At 39.4% G+C, this 18,715-nt stretch overlaps 1 protein-coding gene across 3 annotated transcripts in view; it reads right to left on the bottom strand.

The window, feature by feature from the left end:
- The window catches only part of ITCH (itchy E3 ubiquitin protein ligase), a 57,864-nt gene that overhangs the window by 15,561 nt on the left and 23,588 nt on the right, over nt 1–18,715 (bottom strand). For all 3 annotated transcript variants that reach the window (XM_085079553.1, XM_085079552.1, XM_085079551.1), the window contains 11 exons: nt 17,607–17,697; nt 14,999–15,137; nt 13,019–13,143; nt 11,663–11,800; nt 9,502–9,544; nt 7,327–7,496; nt 5,953–6,187; nt 4,639–4,734; nt 3,228–3,402; nt 2,266–2,332; nt 698–782 (listed from right to left, as the gene is read on the bottom strand). In XM_085079553.1, the coding sequence (XP_084935679.1) occupies nt 698–782; nt 2,266–2,332; nt 3,228–3,402; nt 4,639–4,734; nt 5,953–6,187; nt 7,327–7,496; nt 9,502–9,544; nt 11,663–11,800; nt 13,019–13,143; nt 14,999–15,137; nt 17,607–17,676 (1,343 nt within the window). In that variant the 5' untranslated portion in view covers nt 17,677–17,697. Of the gene's footprint in view, nt 1–697; nt 783–2,265; nt 2,333–3,227; nt 3,403–4,638; nt 4,735–5,952; nt 6,188–7,326; nt 7,497–9,501; nt 9,545–11,662; nt 11,801–13,018; nt 13,144–14,998; nt 15,138–17,606; nt 17,698–18,715 lie in introns of those variants that run through there.

The raw sequence follows: 18,715 nt of genomic DNA, 5'->3' as shown, positions 1-18,715 counted from the left end.
GCAGTAGTGACTGAACACCCTTCATCCTCAACTTCCTCCATTCCTTCCCTCAAAGACTCGCAGTGACAGATCCCAAAATAACCAGTGTTCTTTAGTAGTGCCTCAAGTTCTCTGTCTCCTTTTTCAAAAAGGCATGAAGAAGGGCACTACAGTTTTTTGGGTCTATCTTCTACCTGTCCCTGGCAGTGTTCAAAGCCAGCCTGGATAGGGCTTGGAGCAATCTGGGATAGTGGAAGGTGTCCCTGCCTGTGGCAGGAGGGCAGAACAAGATGGGCTTTAAGCTTCCTTCCAACCCAAAAGATTCTGTGATTCTGTGACTGTCTAGGAAACAAAGTCTTATTGAAGACTCTCAGCACTATCCCATCATCATACAAAAGAAATCTCTCCCTCCTGCAATGGCACAAATGTTTAGACAAATGTGATTACTTATAAAAAGTAGAAGCTGTCCTGGGGAATGAGCTGATTGCTTTTTGCTGACCAACGCTTTCCTGGTAGTTGTAGTATTACAAAGTAACATTTTGACAGTTTCCATTTTGGCCAGTACCTCTTAGCTTTGTATCGAGCTCTCTGATGTTTGCATAGCACAATCCACGGCTCACCTGCGGGCAGCATTTCTTGGCTCACACTCTCACTACTTGGCTACATTTTAATTTCATTTACATTTTCATCGTACATGAAGCTGAAACTGATTTCTTACCCCTGACTCCTGGGATCTTCCCACTGAGTGATTCGTGTGTTGTGATTGACAAAATACACTCTGCCATTGCTGTCAGTTCTCTTTTCTGAAATGATGTAAAAGGAGAAAAAAGTTCAATTCCCCCTTTAATGTATTGCTGAGACTACATCAAATAAACAACATCAATCACCAGACCCTGCCACAGCCTCTCCTGTCCTCAGGTTTCTCTGTACCTCCTCTGACCCAACATACTTTCACTTTCATTGACATTATGCCTATATAATTTATTTTTCAATTGTAGGAAAAATTAATTGGAAAAAGGGAAAACTGTGAGCTGTTTTGTCCACAGGAAATTTCAACGGTATCAAGTATTCTGATGTGCCTGACAAGCAACAAGGAAAGGGAAAGGAAACAGATGTACATAGAAGTATCAAGCAAATACAAGGGCTCTTAATGTTTAAATTATAGGAAGGAATAAAAAAATGGTCAATGCAGTTTCCAAGAAAGCCCATTTATACTTTCTCTCAGATGAACCATGGGCACACACTGACCTAACACAGCATATGAGAAATGCCCCAGCTTGGTCTTCTGTACCATTCTGCAGCTCTTCATACCATTTTTATTTAGTGTTGCAAGAGAAACAAATTACAAAAATCGGCCAAAATCTGACTACCACAGGTCAAAATCTTCAGTTTCCAAGAAAAGTCTGTAAACAGGCATTTGCCTGTGAGCCTGATAGCAGAATTCCACAAGATATGGAGATTCAGTTTGCCATTTCCTGGACAATACTAGCCTAAAGACCTTTCTTTCAAATGCTATATATGTAATGTACCCAAGTACAAGCGTGGGGAACAACAGTTTTATGACATGCAGTTGCATCAATACCAGGACTAAAAATCCAAATAGTTCTGTTTGAAAAGCAGATGAGCCAAAAACCCGGGTCTAACACTGCCAAGTAATTACTTGTTCCAAAATTCCAATTTGGAGAGCTTTGCCTACATATCATAAAATGTGAATTTTTATTTTTGCTTGATAGTCACACCAGAAGGCAGCTTTACACTTCTATTTTTTTATTACAGCCTGCCAAAATTTGTATTAATTGTAAATTCTCAGGCCTGTAAAGTACGAGAACAAATTCATTGCAGGGAGAGGGGCAAGTCAAGAAATGGTTAGCTGTCACTATGAAAAACATTTTCAGAGCAACAAAACTTTCCAAGAGTTGTCTTGGAGAGGGAATTTGGCAGCTTGATTCAGAGAGGATTTGGAGCCTGATTTAGCAGGAAGGGGATGGTGGGGGGAATCCTGCCTAATGAAAAAGTCTCAAAAGAATGACAGTGTTAAAGCAGCTATTACACTTGTTACAGGGAGTAAACCAGAACACTTTATAGTTTCTAAACCATTTTGAAATGGCATATCCCTGTCAGGATTCTGTTTTAATAGCACATTTGATTAGATCTAATTTTAAAATACTTTTAATCCAGATTTTAATTTTTAAAAACTAGCCCAGAACAGCTGACAAGTAATTTGGCAGAAGTATGCTTTAATGTTTAATTACATTGCATTACAAAACACATTCAAGTTAGTCTTACCCCATCCGTGTGGCAGAGGGCCAAGAGGATCAAACTCTTTGTTCTGTGAGGATGAAAAATCCTGGTTCTGCAAGTCACACAAACAAATGAGGCATTAATGACTAGTCATTTGCTTTCCAGATGTTCTACCATAGGCATCCTGAATTATTGAAGTAAATGCATTTTTGTTAATGTTACATATAAGCAAAGATTCCAACAATTTCTTTTTCTCCACAGAGAAGCCTGTTTTACTGACCTTGGCATGCTTAATTAACTAGAGTGCCAAAAAATAATTACTCTTTGTTTGGTGCCCCTCCCTATGCAGGAGGAAATTAGTACAGTAGCACCCAAAACAATCAGAAAGCAAACCACTTCATTCCTGCACTCAGTACAGCTCTCCCTACCAGCACTTATGGGCTCCACTTTATTCTCTCACACATAGCAAATTCAGAATCTACAGCATTCTTGATGAGCGTGAGTAGCATGCGTTGGAGTGATCTAATATCTGCTATTCATCAGAGGCAAACAATGGATTTAAAATGCTGGAAGGATTATTTTCAACTTCCCTGCTCTCCTAACATTCATTGTGCATAATTCATTTCACCCAGAGCAGAAATGTATGGCCTGTGAGCTTACTTAACCTCCTAGGTGTTTGGCCAGGGCAATACAAGACACAATACAAATAAACCACACCTCATTACTAAGACGCAGTTTGTTACGAACCAAAGGCTTTATCAATATTGTACATAAATTTTATCAAAGAAGCTCTGTATTGAGGTGACAACTAAACCCCATGCACTGCCTGCAGCCACTGCAAGGACATGAACTAAGGTTACAACAAGCCCTCCCTGCCATGCCACACACAGAGATATATTATCACAAACCATAACACAGTCTGGTGCCTTTACGCGAAAAGGTAACCCACAAGCATGCCCACATCCCAAAACCACCTTAACCCTCACACTCACCCATGTACTCCTTACCCCATATATAAATCTCTGGTTGAACTGCTGCATGGCTCCTTGGAGCTGGCTGCGCTGGAGCTGCCACTGCTCGTAATTCCGGACAGACTCCAGCGTCGGTCTCTGCCACGTCGTTGTTCTGGTGAAGTGGTCAACGTAATAAATCCTCCCCATGTTGTCAACTCGTCGCTCCCAGCTTGGGGAAAAAAGAAAAGCCACAGTCGTCAATAGCAGGCAATTTTAAGGGCTCAGAGGCAGTGTGGTGGAGGGGAACAGAAAGCATGGGCTCATCAGCAGTTTTTTCTCCTTGTACCCTCTGCTAAAATTATGCAAAAGCTAGAGTTGTTTTAGGAGAATCACTTATTTGCTGCATACTATACAGACTCATTCCATTTACTGTACTTTTAGGGTTTTTTGAAAGTTTTCAAGAGCTGCCTTAACCACTGTCTATATTATCCATACTGCAGTTATCACACCCAGCCCCTAACACAAATCCTAAAGTGCTGATTTCTCCTAAAGCACAGCAAAACCCCTAACGTTTTGATATGTTGAATACAAGACTTCCTGACACTCTGATATGGGAGAAAAGGAAGGTTTGGGCACTGGGTTTGGTGTTTTGATTTGATTTGATTTTCTGTTGGTTTTTTCCCTAATTTTCAGTTCATATGAGATCAGTACTACTCACAGAACTTGAAAGATATTCCTATTCTAAGTAATCTTAAGCAATATACAAATTGATCTGTTGAAAGAGTTCAAAATAATTTGAAACATGACAGGTGAGCTCCTTTTATGAGACTGTCTTGCCAGTTTTTGTTCTTTAATACCAAGTTCTTCTTACTATCCCACATTTTCACTTTATAATTTTTTCTAGTGTGTGAACCATTTGAGGACAAAAAAGTGCAAGAGAACAACTCTTCTGCTTTTCTTCTATTGTTAAAAAATAAGAAACACAGAACAACTGTCAACTAACATCACTGGAAGTTTTGATGCAAAGAGCTGGAAAAGTTTCATAACCAAAGTTGGTTTCTAAGTGCATAGTAAATTGGCAGCTGGGAACCCTGAGACAAGATCAAAGGCCTGCAAACAGTAAGCTCAGGATAAGAGGTAACCAAGAGCATTCCTGCTCAAGCTGATAGTTACCTCAATCCCAAAATACTTTTCTGTGGTTTTTGTTCTCTTTTACACGTGGGGGTGTCTACTGTGTTTAACTGAAATTTGTTTCTCAGTCAGTAAAGATGCACTTGCTTAATCTTTTACGGGAAATTCAGATTTGGTTATTTTTGATGTTCAGGTCTTTCTATGTGTACTCCTTGGAGACAACCTGGAGCAGCTATTTGCACCATTTGCACCTTTTCTAGCTTTAGCAAATTGTCAGGCTAATCCCTGAAAAACTCAGACATATTTGATGATCATATGGCTGACCCTGGCTCACCTTGGAGGAAGAGGCTCTGGCCGATCCCACGTTGTTCTTTTTTCAACATGATCCACATAGTACACTCGACCATGCTGGTCTACTCTTTGCTCCCAACTGTAAATAAATCAAAATTTTAATCTTCCTCCAGATCAAACTTCTCTAACCATTCATCTACAGCATAAAGATGAGAAACATTTGTTTCCATAAAATGCTTATTTCTAAATAAAATGCTTAAAACCACTGGCTCATGAGATGCACCAGAACAGTGTGCAACACACAGTGGCACCATTCATATTAATAGTAATTCTATATCAATTAACATACAAAACCCATTGTATATGACCACCTTTCCGGGAAACTGAAGCTCAAATTCATGCCTATGTATATAATTTCACCAAAGTTTTGAATTCAATACCAATTATATCAATAACCTGTTGAACAGAACCAACTATAGATGATAGTCCCCTTTTAGAGTAGCAATAATTCAATTTAAATCCTTAAAACAAACCAATTTTTTAGTGATCAAGTATATGCAGAGGTCACCATAAGGGCACTGGCCATATTTTCTGCACATGCAGCATTTGGGATAATGACTTATCCCCATATTTGTATCAAATGTAGCATCATGGGAGGAAAAACATGCTATTTACCATTTCTGTTGAAGTCCAAATGATAAAGCAACAACTGATGTTTTCAAGACTACCTTTTTATTTCAGTTATCCTGTGACGTAATTCAGACCTCTCCTACCTTTTGGTTCAATTACCTGCAAATTAAGGCTGATATTTCACCAATCACACCATTCACATTGGGAAGTTTTTGCTTTCCCTCACTCACAGGGTCCAGAAAGTTTTTGCTATTGTTTTTAAGTTTAGAGCTTTGAGGTAACAGGCCAACCACCTGACAAATTCCACACGTACCCAAAGCACAGCAGCATGTCCATGCTACTCCCAGAAGCTGCAGTATGAAGTCCAAGTCTTCAGGACATGTCATAGATTATGAACTGCAACAGCAGCTTTTCTTCGGCTTATCTGTACTAGTATTTTCCTACCTGACTTCATTCTAATATGAAGACAAGTTGTCACACTATTTTAAACATGTGTTTCACTGACATGGGAATATATGATAAATATAAAAAGTAATTCTGTCCTTGAATGCTTGAAGATTGACCAGACAAAGCAGTTATAAAACCCTCCAAATTCATATTGAGGGGATATTTGTCATGCAGCGAATGACAGATGTTATCAATGTTTTGTTACACCTACTGTAAGTAAAATAAAATAAAGCCAGAAAAGTCAGCACATACAGGGAGAAAGAAGTCATTAAACCCATACCCAGGTGGAAGAGGACCTTGACTGACTGTGGTAAGGGCCTGAGGTGGAGGATTTACTGGCTGGACTTGTCTTGACACTGGAGGAGTGGTGAGTGCAGGAGTGGCAGGAGCTGTGGTTGCGGCTGTTGCCCCCTCAGGGCTCTGCTCTGAAGGTGTATTTGAGGCTGTTCCTGCCAGTGATCCTGCACTGGCCCCATCGCTTTCTGTGGATGTGGATGAAGGACCATTTGCACTTGCTGTGATGTCAGAGATGTCAGGGAGAGAAGAGAAAAAGCCTTTAGCTGACATTTATCACCAATCCATTGTACAAGTTGTACATCACAAAAGGAAACCTGCAACAACTGCTGTTTCCACAGCTACGTTTTGCAGCTCACACAAAAACTAAACAGCAATTCTGTCTCACTTCAAAAATGCTTTAATCGAAGAACTGCCATCAACAGCACAACTTTGATATTTCTAACAGAATAAGTAATATTCACCTTGTTATCTGCATTCTGTAAACATTAAATGATGATAAACAAAACCCTGCTTCCTTGAATTAATGAATTATTTTCCATTTATTATTTGGAACACTAATTTAAGTGATGATAAGCATAAATTTTCAGGAAGAGATCTGATATTGCATGGAAAAGTAACAATCACAATGGGAGGGGAACACACATATATTCTTTAAATGTTTTCAGTTTTATCTTAAAGCCATTTGGTGGGTAGGGTTAGAAGCTGAACACAGGTCTTATTAACTAACTGCACTGGATTAATCTTTTAAAGTAATTACTGTATTGCAGGGCCCATCCAGACCCAGGATTTATCAATTGTAATAATGACATTACTGAAACATTGCACTGTATGGGTGTAAAGGAATTACCCCAAAACCAGCAAATAACTTTTCAGAATTAGTGGCCTTAAGGTAGTTTTTAAATAACTAGATTAAAAAAAAACCAAAACTATCCATTTCAGCACAAAAGAGTAATGAATGTTTAAAGTGCTGGAACGTCACAGAATTTAGCTGGAATTGTAGAAACCAATTAACAGTATTTCTAAATCCCGTATTATCAACTTGAGACAGTTCTGTGTCTTTCAGTGGATTTCATGTCACCCTCAGTGGGTGCCTCAGTGCTGCAGCAGCATTCACTTGTGCTCTCCTGGTCCCAGCTCCAATCTTTGCAGCCCCATCACTGCCACCACTGAGCAGACACGGAAACAAGAAATTTCCAGTAACAGGAACAACGACTAAACAACATGCACCCCCATGCAAGCTAAAAAATACTCCTTCAGGAATGACCTGCCAAAGAATTGACTACCAAAAAGTGCAGGTGAACACCAGGAGCAGACACAGTTATGTTCACTCAAGGAGAGCCCAGCCCCACGGACGTACCGGCTACTGACGGGGGTCTGCGGGGAGTGGGGGGTGGAGGTCTGGCAGGCCTCGGAGGTCTGGCAGGTTTGCAGTTGCCATTTGTGAGTAACGGAGAGTCACTGCCATTAACAGTCTTGTTTTCACTGGAAGCAGCATCCTCACAGTTTTCAAGGCCATTTGAGTTAGTCCTTTTGCAGGAAAAGACACAGAGAATTGTTCTAATAATGCATTTGACATGAAAATTTGCAAATCACAGAATCATGGAAGAGTTTGGGTTGTGAAGAGCCTCAAAGCTCAGCTCATTCCAGCCCCCTTCCACTAGACCAGGTTGCTCCAAGCCCCATCCAGCCTGGCCTGGGACACTTCCAGGGGGGTTGGAAAGTAATGTGAAAGACACTAGAATGCAATTGTTAGAACTAGGTGAGATTCTTACAATAATTCCAAGCATCTTTACATCTGTAAAAACATGCTCAGAGTTTATTTCCTGAGGTACCTGAAACCTCAGCTGATGGAAAGGTGGTGAAGTAGATGTGTATAACATCTCTCACCAAAATTTCCTCTTTTTTTTCCCAATTCAATACACTTGCCTTTAGGTCCAGGCTCTGGACTTTTCTGCTCAGCTATTTCTGCCCATGAGTCCCACTTGTCTCTAATGAGATGAGAAGCTAAGACCTGAGAACAGCCTTTGTGCCTTTACTCCACAGGGCTGGCATATGCTCAGAACACAGAAAAAGCCGCAAAGGTTTTAGAAATCTTACTTATGAATACATAACTTTCCCTCTAAAATCAATTCTGGAACAGGCTGAAGAATTTAGGACTGAGCATTAAAGTTCTGATCAAAAGCTAGGAATATAAACTGCTCAACCTTACAGGAATTAAGAAACTACATAGCAATACTGACCCATGCTGTGCTGTTCACTTACACCTAGCAGAGTATTATTCTCATATATTTGTAGCTCCTTAAGCAGAGTTAGACGTATTGACATCTTTATTCTAAAGAATTTTATTTTCAGAACATGTTGAGCAAAATACAAAGGTTGTCAACTAAAATTCTAGTGGATTTGCAGGTCAAGCAGATAAACCATCAGAAATAAAACAAGAGGTTACAGTTCCAACCCAGTTCCTCTAAAATTACACTCCTTTAAATGCACATAAAGTAAAAACAAGTAGGTAAGGCTAAGTAAATCACAAATCATAGGGGACCAATTAAATCATGTTCATTTAACCTCAGTACCACTGTCAAACACACTTTTGTTCTACACTAGGTGTGGTGCACATAATTCATACTACAACCCTGAAGTAAGTGACTCTGAAAGTGAGTCCAAATCATTAATGATCTCAAGTCTGTAGGAGCTTTAGTCCCTTTTTCAGCCATTTCCCTTTGCTCTCTCACTGCATGCCCTTTCATTCATTTACATGATCATCACAATGACCACCAAAAGCCTCCTGGTTGATATAAAAACTGAATCATTATTATTATTGTTGTTATTATCCTAATACATACTCAGGGATTCTGACTACCCAGGCATAGAAACATTCTTAGAAGCACAAAAAGGAAACAGAACAAATGGGAAGACTTCAGGCAACATAGCCAAGAAAACAATCTATTAAAAAGAAAAAAAAGTGAAATTTAGCTTGGCTACTCTGGATGTCATCCAGAGTGTTGTGCCCTGTTCAGGTCCCTAAAATACTTGTAGTAGTGGGAACTAATTAAAGTAACATGGTGCTGGGTCACACTCTTATCCTACCAAGCAGCAGGGCTCATAATCCGATATCAGCCTTAACGCACTGTAAGTGTCAGACAGCTTTTGGGATCTTCTTAACAAAGCTAAATATAATTCTGATACCTCCATGCTATAAAGCAAACCAGTGTAAAAATAACCAGTGCCATTTGTTTGGGGGTTTATATATATATATACTTTACTTTGGGTAATCACTGGAGAAGGATGAGGAACACAAAGGGAAAAAACAAAAAGATCAGTCAGGTATGGAGGCAAACTGAGGCCAGACAATGGAGCTGAACAACAGTTCAGTATTTTTGTTTAGGACATGCTCAGATCTTAACAGATACTGCCGCAGGGCATATTCATAAATTTTTCATTGTCTTCTTTGTAAAACACACAATTCCTCTTTCAAAACTGCAAATACTAAAAGGCAGAATTAAAAAAAAAATAAGGATGAAGAAAGTCTTACCGTGTATCGCTTCTTACTCTGGAGCTTTCACTCTGTGTAGGACCTTAAATACCAGGAAGAAAATGTCAACAGAAATAAAAGCAACACTGAATAATTTCCAAGGAAAGCAGCAGCCTTCAATGCTCACACGTCTTTCAAGTGTGGAGATGAGACACTATTTGCTGCTTATCTACTGTGTTTCAAAGATGTACACATTTTGCATGTCTCTATAAAAAAATTGTGTTCACACACAGCTAAACTACTGCCACTGTAATACTTCCACGTTATGGAAGATATAACAGGATCTAATTTGACTGTATGAATATGAATATTCCCAAACACGAACACAGTTTAATAACACTGTCTTTGTAGCAGTGTAAAGCAGTGTTTATTCTTTAAGTGGAGCTTGGTTTTCATATTCTCTCCCTTTCAACAATGACAGCCAGAGCAGAAAGGGCAAAAACTTCACTAAAATCTCCTCTCTGGTTGGCTGGAGGCTTTGTTTTCTGGGGCTCCCCAGTCCAGACCCTTCCCCTTCTCAGTAAATTATTTAACATAAGGCATTGAAGCAGGTACAAAATATGGCTGCACTCCAAAAGCATTACAGCAGCTCAGCCTAGATTTGCAAATGTTTTGCAACTGCTTATTCAGCCAGCTTGGAAATATTTGCCATTTGTACCAGCATTTGCAAACCTTGAATATGCAGCACAGAACTGCTCATTAATGTAGACAGCACCAATACTTTATTTCCATAGAGTTAAACAAATGTCATTAATAAAGAAATCAGTTCTCAGTTCCGATGGGAACTGTGGACAGATCTAGGCCAAAGACAAGGATGTAGTCACAGAAAGGCTTAGGATGATGTGCTCTTGGTGGACCTGTGCACGGAAGGAATTTAATCCCAAAAAGAGAAATCTGAACTTAAAAGCAACTCCATAAACAATGTATTTGCCTGAAGTGCATTAGTCTGTACAATGTGCTAGACTACTTTAACATTTAACTCCTTCCTTATGTGCTCCAGGGCCCTGATTATCTGGGAACCTTCTGCTGAACTTCCAGCTAGGTATGTCAAGCCCAACACTGTAAATAGCACTCAACTCCACGACCTGCATGATCTTTCCCACCTTTTTCTCAGGAGGTGAACTTTGGGAAATGGAAGAAAGCACAGATGAAAATCAAGTATTGTGTAAGAGGCAAATTTGGTACTTTCACAAGATATTTCTATCACTACACCTCACCCCTTGCTCTTCAAGTAGAACACAATTTGAGCATTTGGCTTTTATTTACCAAAAAAATATCCACACAATCCAACTGTGCAATTGATCCTTTTAACAAAATGCAAATAAAAAGGATTAAAAGCTCTAAGAAATAATGGTTACAGAAATTGTGATTTAATTCAATTTTTTTATGATACTCTGACAAAATCTCAAAGCAACTTCCTCTGGGACTTTAAAAAACCCCCCACAACCCAGAAGCCTAAAACTTTCCAGGTAAGTGCCCAGCCAGTCACTACAGCAGACAGTCTTTCCTGCCACCTTCTAGAAAAATAACCACTCACCTAGTTCTACTTCTCAATGTACAGTATTTCAAAAATGTTCCACTGCCTGTACTGCTCCAAGAGAATTAAAATCACCTTTTCATTTTAGTATAATTAGATATTTTACATGTATTCTAGTTTTCAGTTTAAAAAACTATACACACCAACTAAACAGAAAGTGGTTCCCTCTCTGCAGCTCTCCACAGGGAATGAAATCTATGAATACATTTATTTAAATGAGCTATTTCAAGAAAAATCAATATAAATCCATGTCTCCTAGTAAGCAGAACACTTTTTACTAGGATGATGATGAGATCAAACCAACTTTATATTTTTTTCTGTTTATGATGTTATTAGAATGCAGGGAAGCTAGAGGCTTTCATTTATGTTTGGGATTGCTAGATAAAAGTTTGCAAAGTCCAGAAAATAAAGATGCTGATCTGGTTTTTGTTACAGCACGATTGAATGTCTGCCCTGTGAACTATGACTCCACCTCAACTAAAAATACATGAGATTTCTGGTCTCTACAAATAGAACGTTACAGAAACTGCTGGTATTAGGATTATTTAAAAATTATGTTAAAGCTTCCCCCTGAGAACGCTTTGTATAGCAGATACATGTAGATTTGACCTTAAAGGTACTTACTTCTTGTACCTGAGGCTTCCCCATTGGTCAAGAGCTCGGGATCCACCTGCATCCCATCCAGACAGACTGACAGATCTCCCACCACTTCTGCTGGCTCCCTGTCACCAACGAGGTGCAACGTCACCACTACCTGCTCCACTGGAAAAGAACACAGGACAAAGCAGTTTAACTACTACATGAGGAAAAAAGGGCCTTTTATTCAAGAAGCCAATTGCAGACCTCAATTATCAAGGGAAAAAAAAAAACCCAAACACTTGCCAGAACTGCAGCTCTGCCTATCCATTATTTTTTTGTGTGATAAAACCCAGCATTTTCATGTATCATTAGAAAGTTATTGTTTCTACAAAAAGGGCAAAACTGGAGCATAATCATGTTGCTGCCTAGAAAGGATTATCATTACAGCAGAGATTGAGTCTCACATTTCTGCAGCAATTAATGCACCTGTCCTCAATATGGTTTGAAAGTATAATTCACCTTATTCTTGACAAAGAGCAGACATAATTTCTGTGTCCTGACTAAAAAGCTTCACATTTACCTAATGACATCAAGATTTACTTTGAGAATGTGAACATTTTCCATCATAACCCCAGACCAATGCTATATTCAGGGTTTTCAGTGAAACAGAACGATAAACAAACATTCTTGCTGAAAGTGTTTGAAACAAACCCCAGTGAACTTTAACAGGTGCTTGGTGTCAGACAGCAAATACACTGACCCAAGGGGATTTTCACCCAGATTCAGCAGGACAGACACTGCCAGAAGAGCAGCTCTCACTGCTGTCAACATTCTCCATCTGCAACACCCACATGTGACAGTTGGGAAGCAAATACTTCTTTAAAGGACAGAACAAGAGCAGGACAGCACAAAGCTCTGTGCTGCAGCCCCATGAGTGCTGTAATGGGTCTGCAGAATTCTGTACTTCTCCTTCAAGCTTCCCAGGATGCACAAATTGCCCAAAGCCTCATTCTGAGATTAATGAAATAATACAACATATCCCTGTAGCACTATTTAGAACAAAAAATAACTTTACACATTTCCTGTCTAGCACCAGAACCCCAACCATTGTTTTCATTTTTAAGCTATGTAAAAGGAAACTTTTCTTTAATTAACTTTTCACTCACTCTAGCATACAATCAGAAAGTGAAAAACATCTTGTTTTCAGGGACACCATGGCAGCCTGTGTATAACCAGAGAAGATTACTCCGAAAAAGTAGGAGGAACCTCATAAAAGCAACCTGTAACACCAAAAGGAACCCTTCAGGGCCATTTTAGAGGTGCACACAGCATTCATGTTCATTAACAGACATTCCTGAGGAACTCTCAGGGTACCTCTGAGTGCCGCAGTCTCAGACTTACATTTCATACTGTTGGATTTCAAAGTCTCATGAATATCCAGAGCAGCACTCCCCAGAAGGACATCAGATTTTAATGTTTGATGGCTCCAGACTCGAAAGTTTAATTTACTTACAGGAGTGACGATTCTGAAAAGGAAAAGTTGAGTACTGTAAGGGCATTTGTTGATGGGGAAGGGGGTGAACTGAGCCATCTACTTCAACTGTCACTTGAAGTTATTTGAAAACAAAGAAATAATGGTGGTAACATCGGACTATTTCTAATTGTATATGTCATGTCATGTCAATCAAGACTGTGGCAAGACTGTTCATTTTTTATTACTACTATTTTAAGGGAAATACAGAAAAACTACCAGCAACTCCACAGTTATACATAGTAAGTTCCATAACAGCAACTTCAAAGTTATTTTTAATACTAATACTCCTTTTCTATAAAGAATACTTTAGCATTTATATAGTTTTAAATTATTTTCATTGTGTGAAACAGGTACAAATACTGCTTACTTTCTCCTTGAGTAATTTCAGTCGTATATGGTTGATAAGTCCAGACTTTCATAGTCAGCCAATCCCTTCAGAAGATCCACCTAACAAACTCTCCAAGGAGAGGAACCCCAAGAGAGTCCACCCTCATTTGCAAAAGCCATTACACTTTTCCTTTTTTATCCTGAATCTGAATATAGGCAGCTGTGCCAAAATATTTCCTAAAAGCCAATTTACTTCACTAAGCCCCATATAGCTTTAGTCTTCAATGTAGTTGATATACATGGGATGTCTCTGCTCTTACTCAACAGGAGCAAAAATGGCCCATGTGTTATTGTGTGTATTTGCACAGCACAAACCACAAACGTTCCCATTACAAAGAGAAAAAGGCAAGCTTTAAAAGGTAAAAAATCCTTTGCTCTTCTACACTGAAATGCATATAAAGTACAAGATCTTCCTTTTCTTAATATATCTCAGTGCAAAGTAATGTATTAAATAGTAGTAACTAAAACTTCATAATAATTTAAATTACAATAAAAGAACATATAGACAAAAGGTTTTCATCAGGCAATGTTCCAGGTGCTTTAAAAAGAATAATCTACAATTTAAGTATAAACAAATCAGCGAATCACTGAGTGGTTTGCATTGGAGGCACCTTAAAGCTCATCTCATTCCACCCCATCTTAGGCTACCCCAGGTTGCTCCAAGGCCTATCCAACCTGGCCTTGGACACTGCCAGGGATCCAGGGACAGCCACAGCTTCTCTGGGCACCCTGTGCCAGGGCCTCCCCACTCTCACAGGGAAGAATTCCTTCCCAATATCCCACTTGACATGCCCTTGTGAAAAGTCCCTGTCTAATGCACAAGCACAGACTGACCTTTATACCAGACATGTGACATTCTTAGGAGAAAACTACATTTTACTGAACTGTGTATCTTTTTTATCAATGCTTTACACTTCCTATCATTTCACAGCACAAATACTGGGCCAAGCAAACATTAACAGCTGTATTCCTCCTGAATTTGATATGAGTTTTATACTAACAAATTGCACAAATTAATTGAGAATTTTGGATTTGTGCTTGAATTTGGAGGTGCGCAAGACAGAGCCAACTACCAGTGCTATGATGTGATACACCACGGTGGGACACAAAGAACAGCTACACTTTTCAGCTATAGAATTTCTGAAAAGTATAAATATGGCAACAAAAATGTGCATGGGACTGTCAGTTTTAATATTAAATTACCTTACTGTCCTTACTACTCACAGAAGTAGAGTACCTTTGATATGCCACATACATTAATAGAGAATATAAGCATAAGCAGTGTAACAATTTGTAAGTATCTACTTCAGACTGCACTATGTTTACCCAAAAAAAGTATACAGATGTCCCCTTCTCATGCAACACTCTACTCCTTGCTTAAAGTAAAAACACAACCTTCAAGCCCACTGTCAACTGCATTAATTTAGCTCAAATAAATGGGAAAATAAAACCAAACCTACACTGTAAGATGCTGTTTCCACTTTGGACTATTTGTATTGTTGCATTTTTCTGTCTTCTTTGACTGTCCATCTACTGAGACTTCCACATAAGGGCTAGGTCCAAACCACTTATTCTTTTCTTTTAGTTTTGCTGAAATAACTGTTAAGAAAGAGAAAAAACAGTCATTTACTCAGGAAGATTTCAATTGCAAATAGTATTTTCAGTTGTGTGCTTCAGAATTCAAATGTTAGGTCATTGATGCCTGACAGTAATGCTCAAGAAAAAAAACACATTAGATGGATTAAAAACCCTCTTGTATTCCAGCTCATTTATACAATGTTATAGCTCACACAAATGCCTAAAACATGCAACAATATTTTTGCAACATCAGACATTCTAATTAATCATAATCAGTACAAGATCCACAGAAGTACGTAGATGCTGAAAGCAGAAAATATCCTCTACAACCTTCTCCTGTCTACCACCAGCCAAGAAAATTCCTGGAGCTTATTACATTGCTTGTTAAGCTCAAAACATGATCTGCCTGTCATTAAGGCACCGTGGAAAACTGCCACTACTTCTCATGAAAAGAACATCACTAAGAAAATGAATTTTATGTGAAGCTTTCTGTGGCTAAGCAAACTTACAGAAATGCTGCATCTAAACTGTGTTCTAGTAACTACCTCCTGTTCCAGCAACAGCAAATCTGGACAGGACTTGCAGCTCTAGAGCTTTAATTTTGATGGGGAGGGGGTATGCTCTGGGTGTTTTGGTTCACTGGGGTTTTTTTGGTGTTTGGAGGTTTTTTTAACATTCAGTTTTAACATGCAGTTACTGACTGCAACATTCCCATCTTTCCAAACACCATGGCTATGTTGTCTCCATTTACAATCCCTGACATTTCACTCCCAGGTCTCTTGGATTCACTGGCAACACTGAACTCACTAAACAGTACTGAAAACAAAGGTATAACCATTTCCAGTTGGCCAGTGAATTCACTGTTCTAACAAAGAACAACTTGCTCTTCTGTGTGTTTGTCACCCACCACAGCCTTATTACATCCTTAAAAAAGAGATGACTAATTCAGGCCCATCTGGCTAATCTCCCCAGATTCCCTTTATAGTCTATTCTCCTTTAGAGATTTAGAGAAGTAGCTTAGTATAAACTGCTCTGAACTGCTCCCAAGGAAAACTCTTTCTCTAGGTATTACAGACATCTCACAGAAATTAACTCATTAATTTTCACAAACAGCTCCCCATCCTTCCCCTCCTGTCTCCAGTACTTCTGTGCTATAGCACCTCATACCTGAACATCTCTAATTGTCTTGAAGACTGGCCTTGGGGCAGCAGAAATCGCTGGATTTGTACCTACTTTCAAGATTTGTTCTTACCCAGACACCCTGAAGTTCATTTAAAACTAACAAGGGCAACAGAAAGGGGCGCTGAAGGTAGAGGATGTGGGAGGTAACACCTATTGCACAGGCAACAGTTTGCTGCAGACCTTGTTTGAACTTCTACAGAAATTCAGATCTGTTCAAATATGCCAACAGTCTCAATTCTAAACTCTGAGGCATTTATTCAGTTTCACTATCTTTGTGTGAGTCCCAGGCCTTGAACGGGGAAAGCCTTAGACAGCAATCAGCACTTCAGTCCTTGGCTCTGCTCTCCATCCCTAGGTGGAGGATGTACCTCTGTCTAAACGTCTTCCAATTTCTCTCCAACATCAACCTGTAGGGATTTCTCTAAAGCCTTACAGCCTACTGAGGAAACACAACCTTGTGACCTCAGAGAGCCAGCCACAGCCTGTGCAGCTCAGTGATATCCAACCTCCTTTCTAGTCTAAAGCTTTCCCATCTATTTTTGACAATTCTTTTCATCCCGACAACCTCCCTTTTCTGAAACTTCAGCATATGCCCACAGGTATTCACACTAAGGGTGCAAAATTGACTCTTGGTGCTTCTAAACAGAGACCTGCACACACCCCCGGATCTCCCATTCAGCTTTTATGCTTCAGTAAAATTTTCAGAGAGCAAAAGCGGGGAAACCTTTTAAGTTAAGTTTTAACATCTGCTCTGTTGGGGAGGCACTACAAAAAGCAAAGTCTGTGGTGTAAATCTATTTCCAAACAATCCAGAGGCGTTCAATTACAGTGATATTCTCATCAACACTTTTATTAAATTTTTTATCCTTTATTTTTAACCATTGCAATGGTGGCCATAAAAGCATCTAACATGGGAGAAGCAGTAAGTCAAATTTAATGAAAAGCAATGTCAAGAAAAAGTGTTAGATTTGATATTATGTCAAGTTTCAGCAAGTGCAAGCAATATCATAATGCACTATTGCATTTCCATGAGGACTGCTCTGTACAATTTGCTTAACAGCACTCAAAAAGAATTATTCCTTCCTTTGCTTTCTTCTACACAAAAATGCATAATTTCAAAATGCATTTTAGATGAAATCCAGAATAAAGCAGTTGCCTAGTAATGATGGTCCAACATCAATTTTGACTTCTCTTGGGTGCTTTACAACACAAAACTTCCTGAAGTGCAAGACAAAAACTTGTGTTTAATTGTGGGAAAATGCTTTCACATTTCTAACCAGGAAAGACAGATAATTTCAAAAGGCTTACCAGTGATCTGAAGCTGTGATTTCATGGACAACCCACTGGCTGGTCCTGATCTGGACCCACTGCCAGCCATAATATGGGCTGGATCTTGAATCTGCATAAAGAGTGAATGTAAACATTTCAATACTCAGAAGCTCAAAAATTCATCTGGTTTTTGACATAGAGATAGATTACAGTGCAAACAAACCCATCACACTTGTTTTCTGTTTAGCTCCTTTCCATTTCCCCAAAACACAGAAAATGCTTTACAAAGGGCTCAGTCTCTATTATGGACCTGAAACTAGGCAAAAGGTTCTAGGCAAAAGAGGTCTTTTGGTTTTGTCACTTTAGTCTGCCAACTAATGAGTGAATAATGTCCTAATTCCAAAGTTTGCTGTACCTCTTATGTCTATAACATCTGCTTGTCTTGGTGTTGTAAATCCTGGATAAGTTGATCTTCCCATGTCAAGTACTACTTGGTTTAAAAAACAAACACCACAATTCACAAGCATAGCAAATGGACTAAAAATAAACTATTACATTAGAAAACTAATTCCATATTTAGAGAAATCTGCTTTGCATAGTTTTTGTTTTCACCCGGTCAGATAAATTCTACAGACAGGGGCTGTGACTCTAGAAAACACTTAACTAAGTAAGTAAATACATCACTTTTGAAAGACAGCACGACAATTTTCAGCTAGTGCCCGGCCTTCCTTCTTGGCACACCCCAACCCTCACTCCGAGCCTGGTCTCATCCTCCCAGTCCAAGGCTGCACAGGTTCCTACTTTCAGTATTTGGTTTTGGGGTGCAGACAGAGAAAGTGGACAATGTGCATGGTAGAGCTTCCAGAAAAATTAAATGGTACACTATTATATTAAATACAGACATCACTCTAGAAATACCCAGATATCCTGTCACCTGTTCATTTTTAAAACACATTGCTGTCATGCCATGTTCCCTCCTTCGTGCCACTTCCACACTCTCTTCCCTGCTCAGAACCCACTGTGCTCCTCTCTGGGTGACCCCTCTCTTGTGGGGCTCAGCTGCTGTTGCCAAGGCGCTGCCCATCAGCACTGAGCCCCTGCTGCTGCTCCACTTTGGGCAGCCACCAAACGGGATCCCAAGGCAGAGC

The sequence above is a fragment of the Lichenostomus cassidix genome, chromosome 20, assembly GCF_008360975.1.
Source record: "Lichenostomus cassidix isolate B80296 chromosome 20, HeHo_3.0, whole genome shotgun sequence".
Classification (NCBI taxonomy): domain Eukaryota; kingdom Metazoa; phylum Chordata; class Aves; order Passeriformes; family Meliphagidae; genus Lichenostomus; species Lichenostomus cassidix.
The sequence above is the reverse complement of the archived record's forward strand: the minus strand, read 5'-3'. Positions and strand labels throughout refer to the sequence as shown.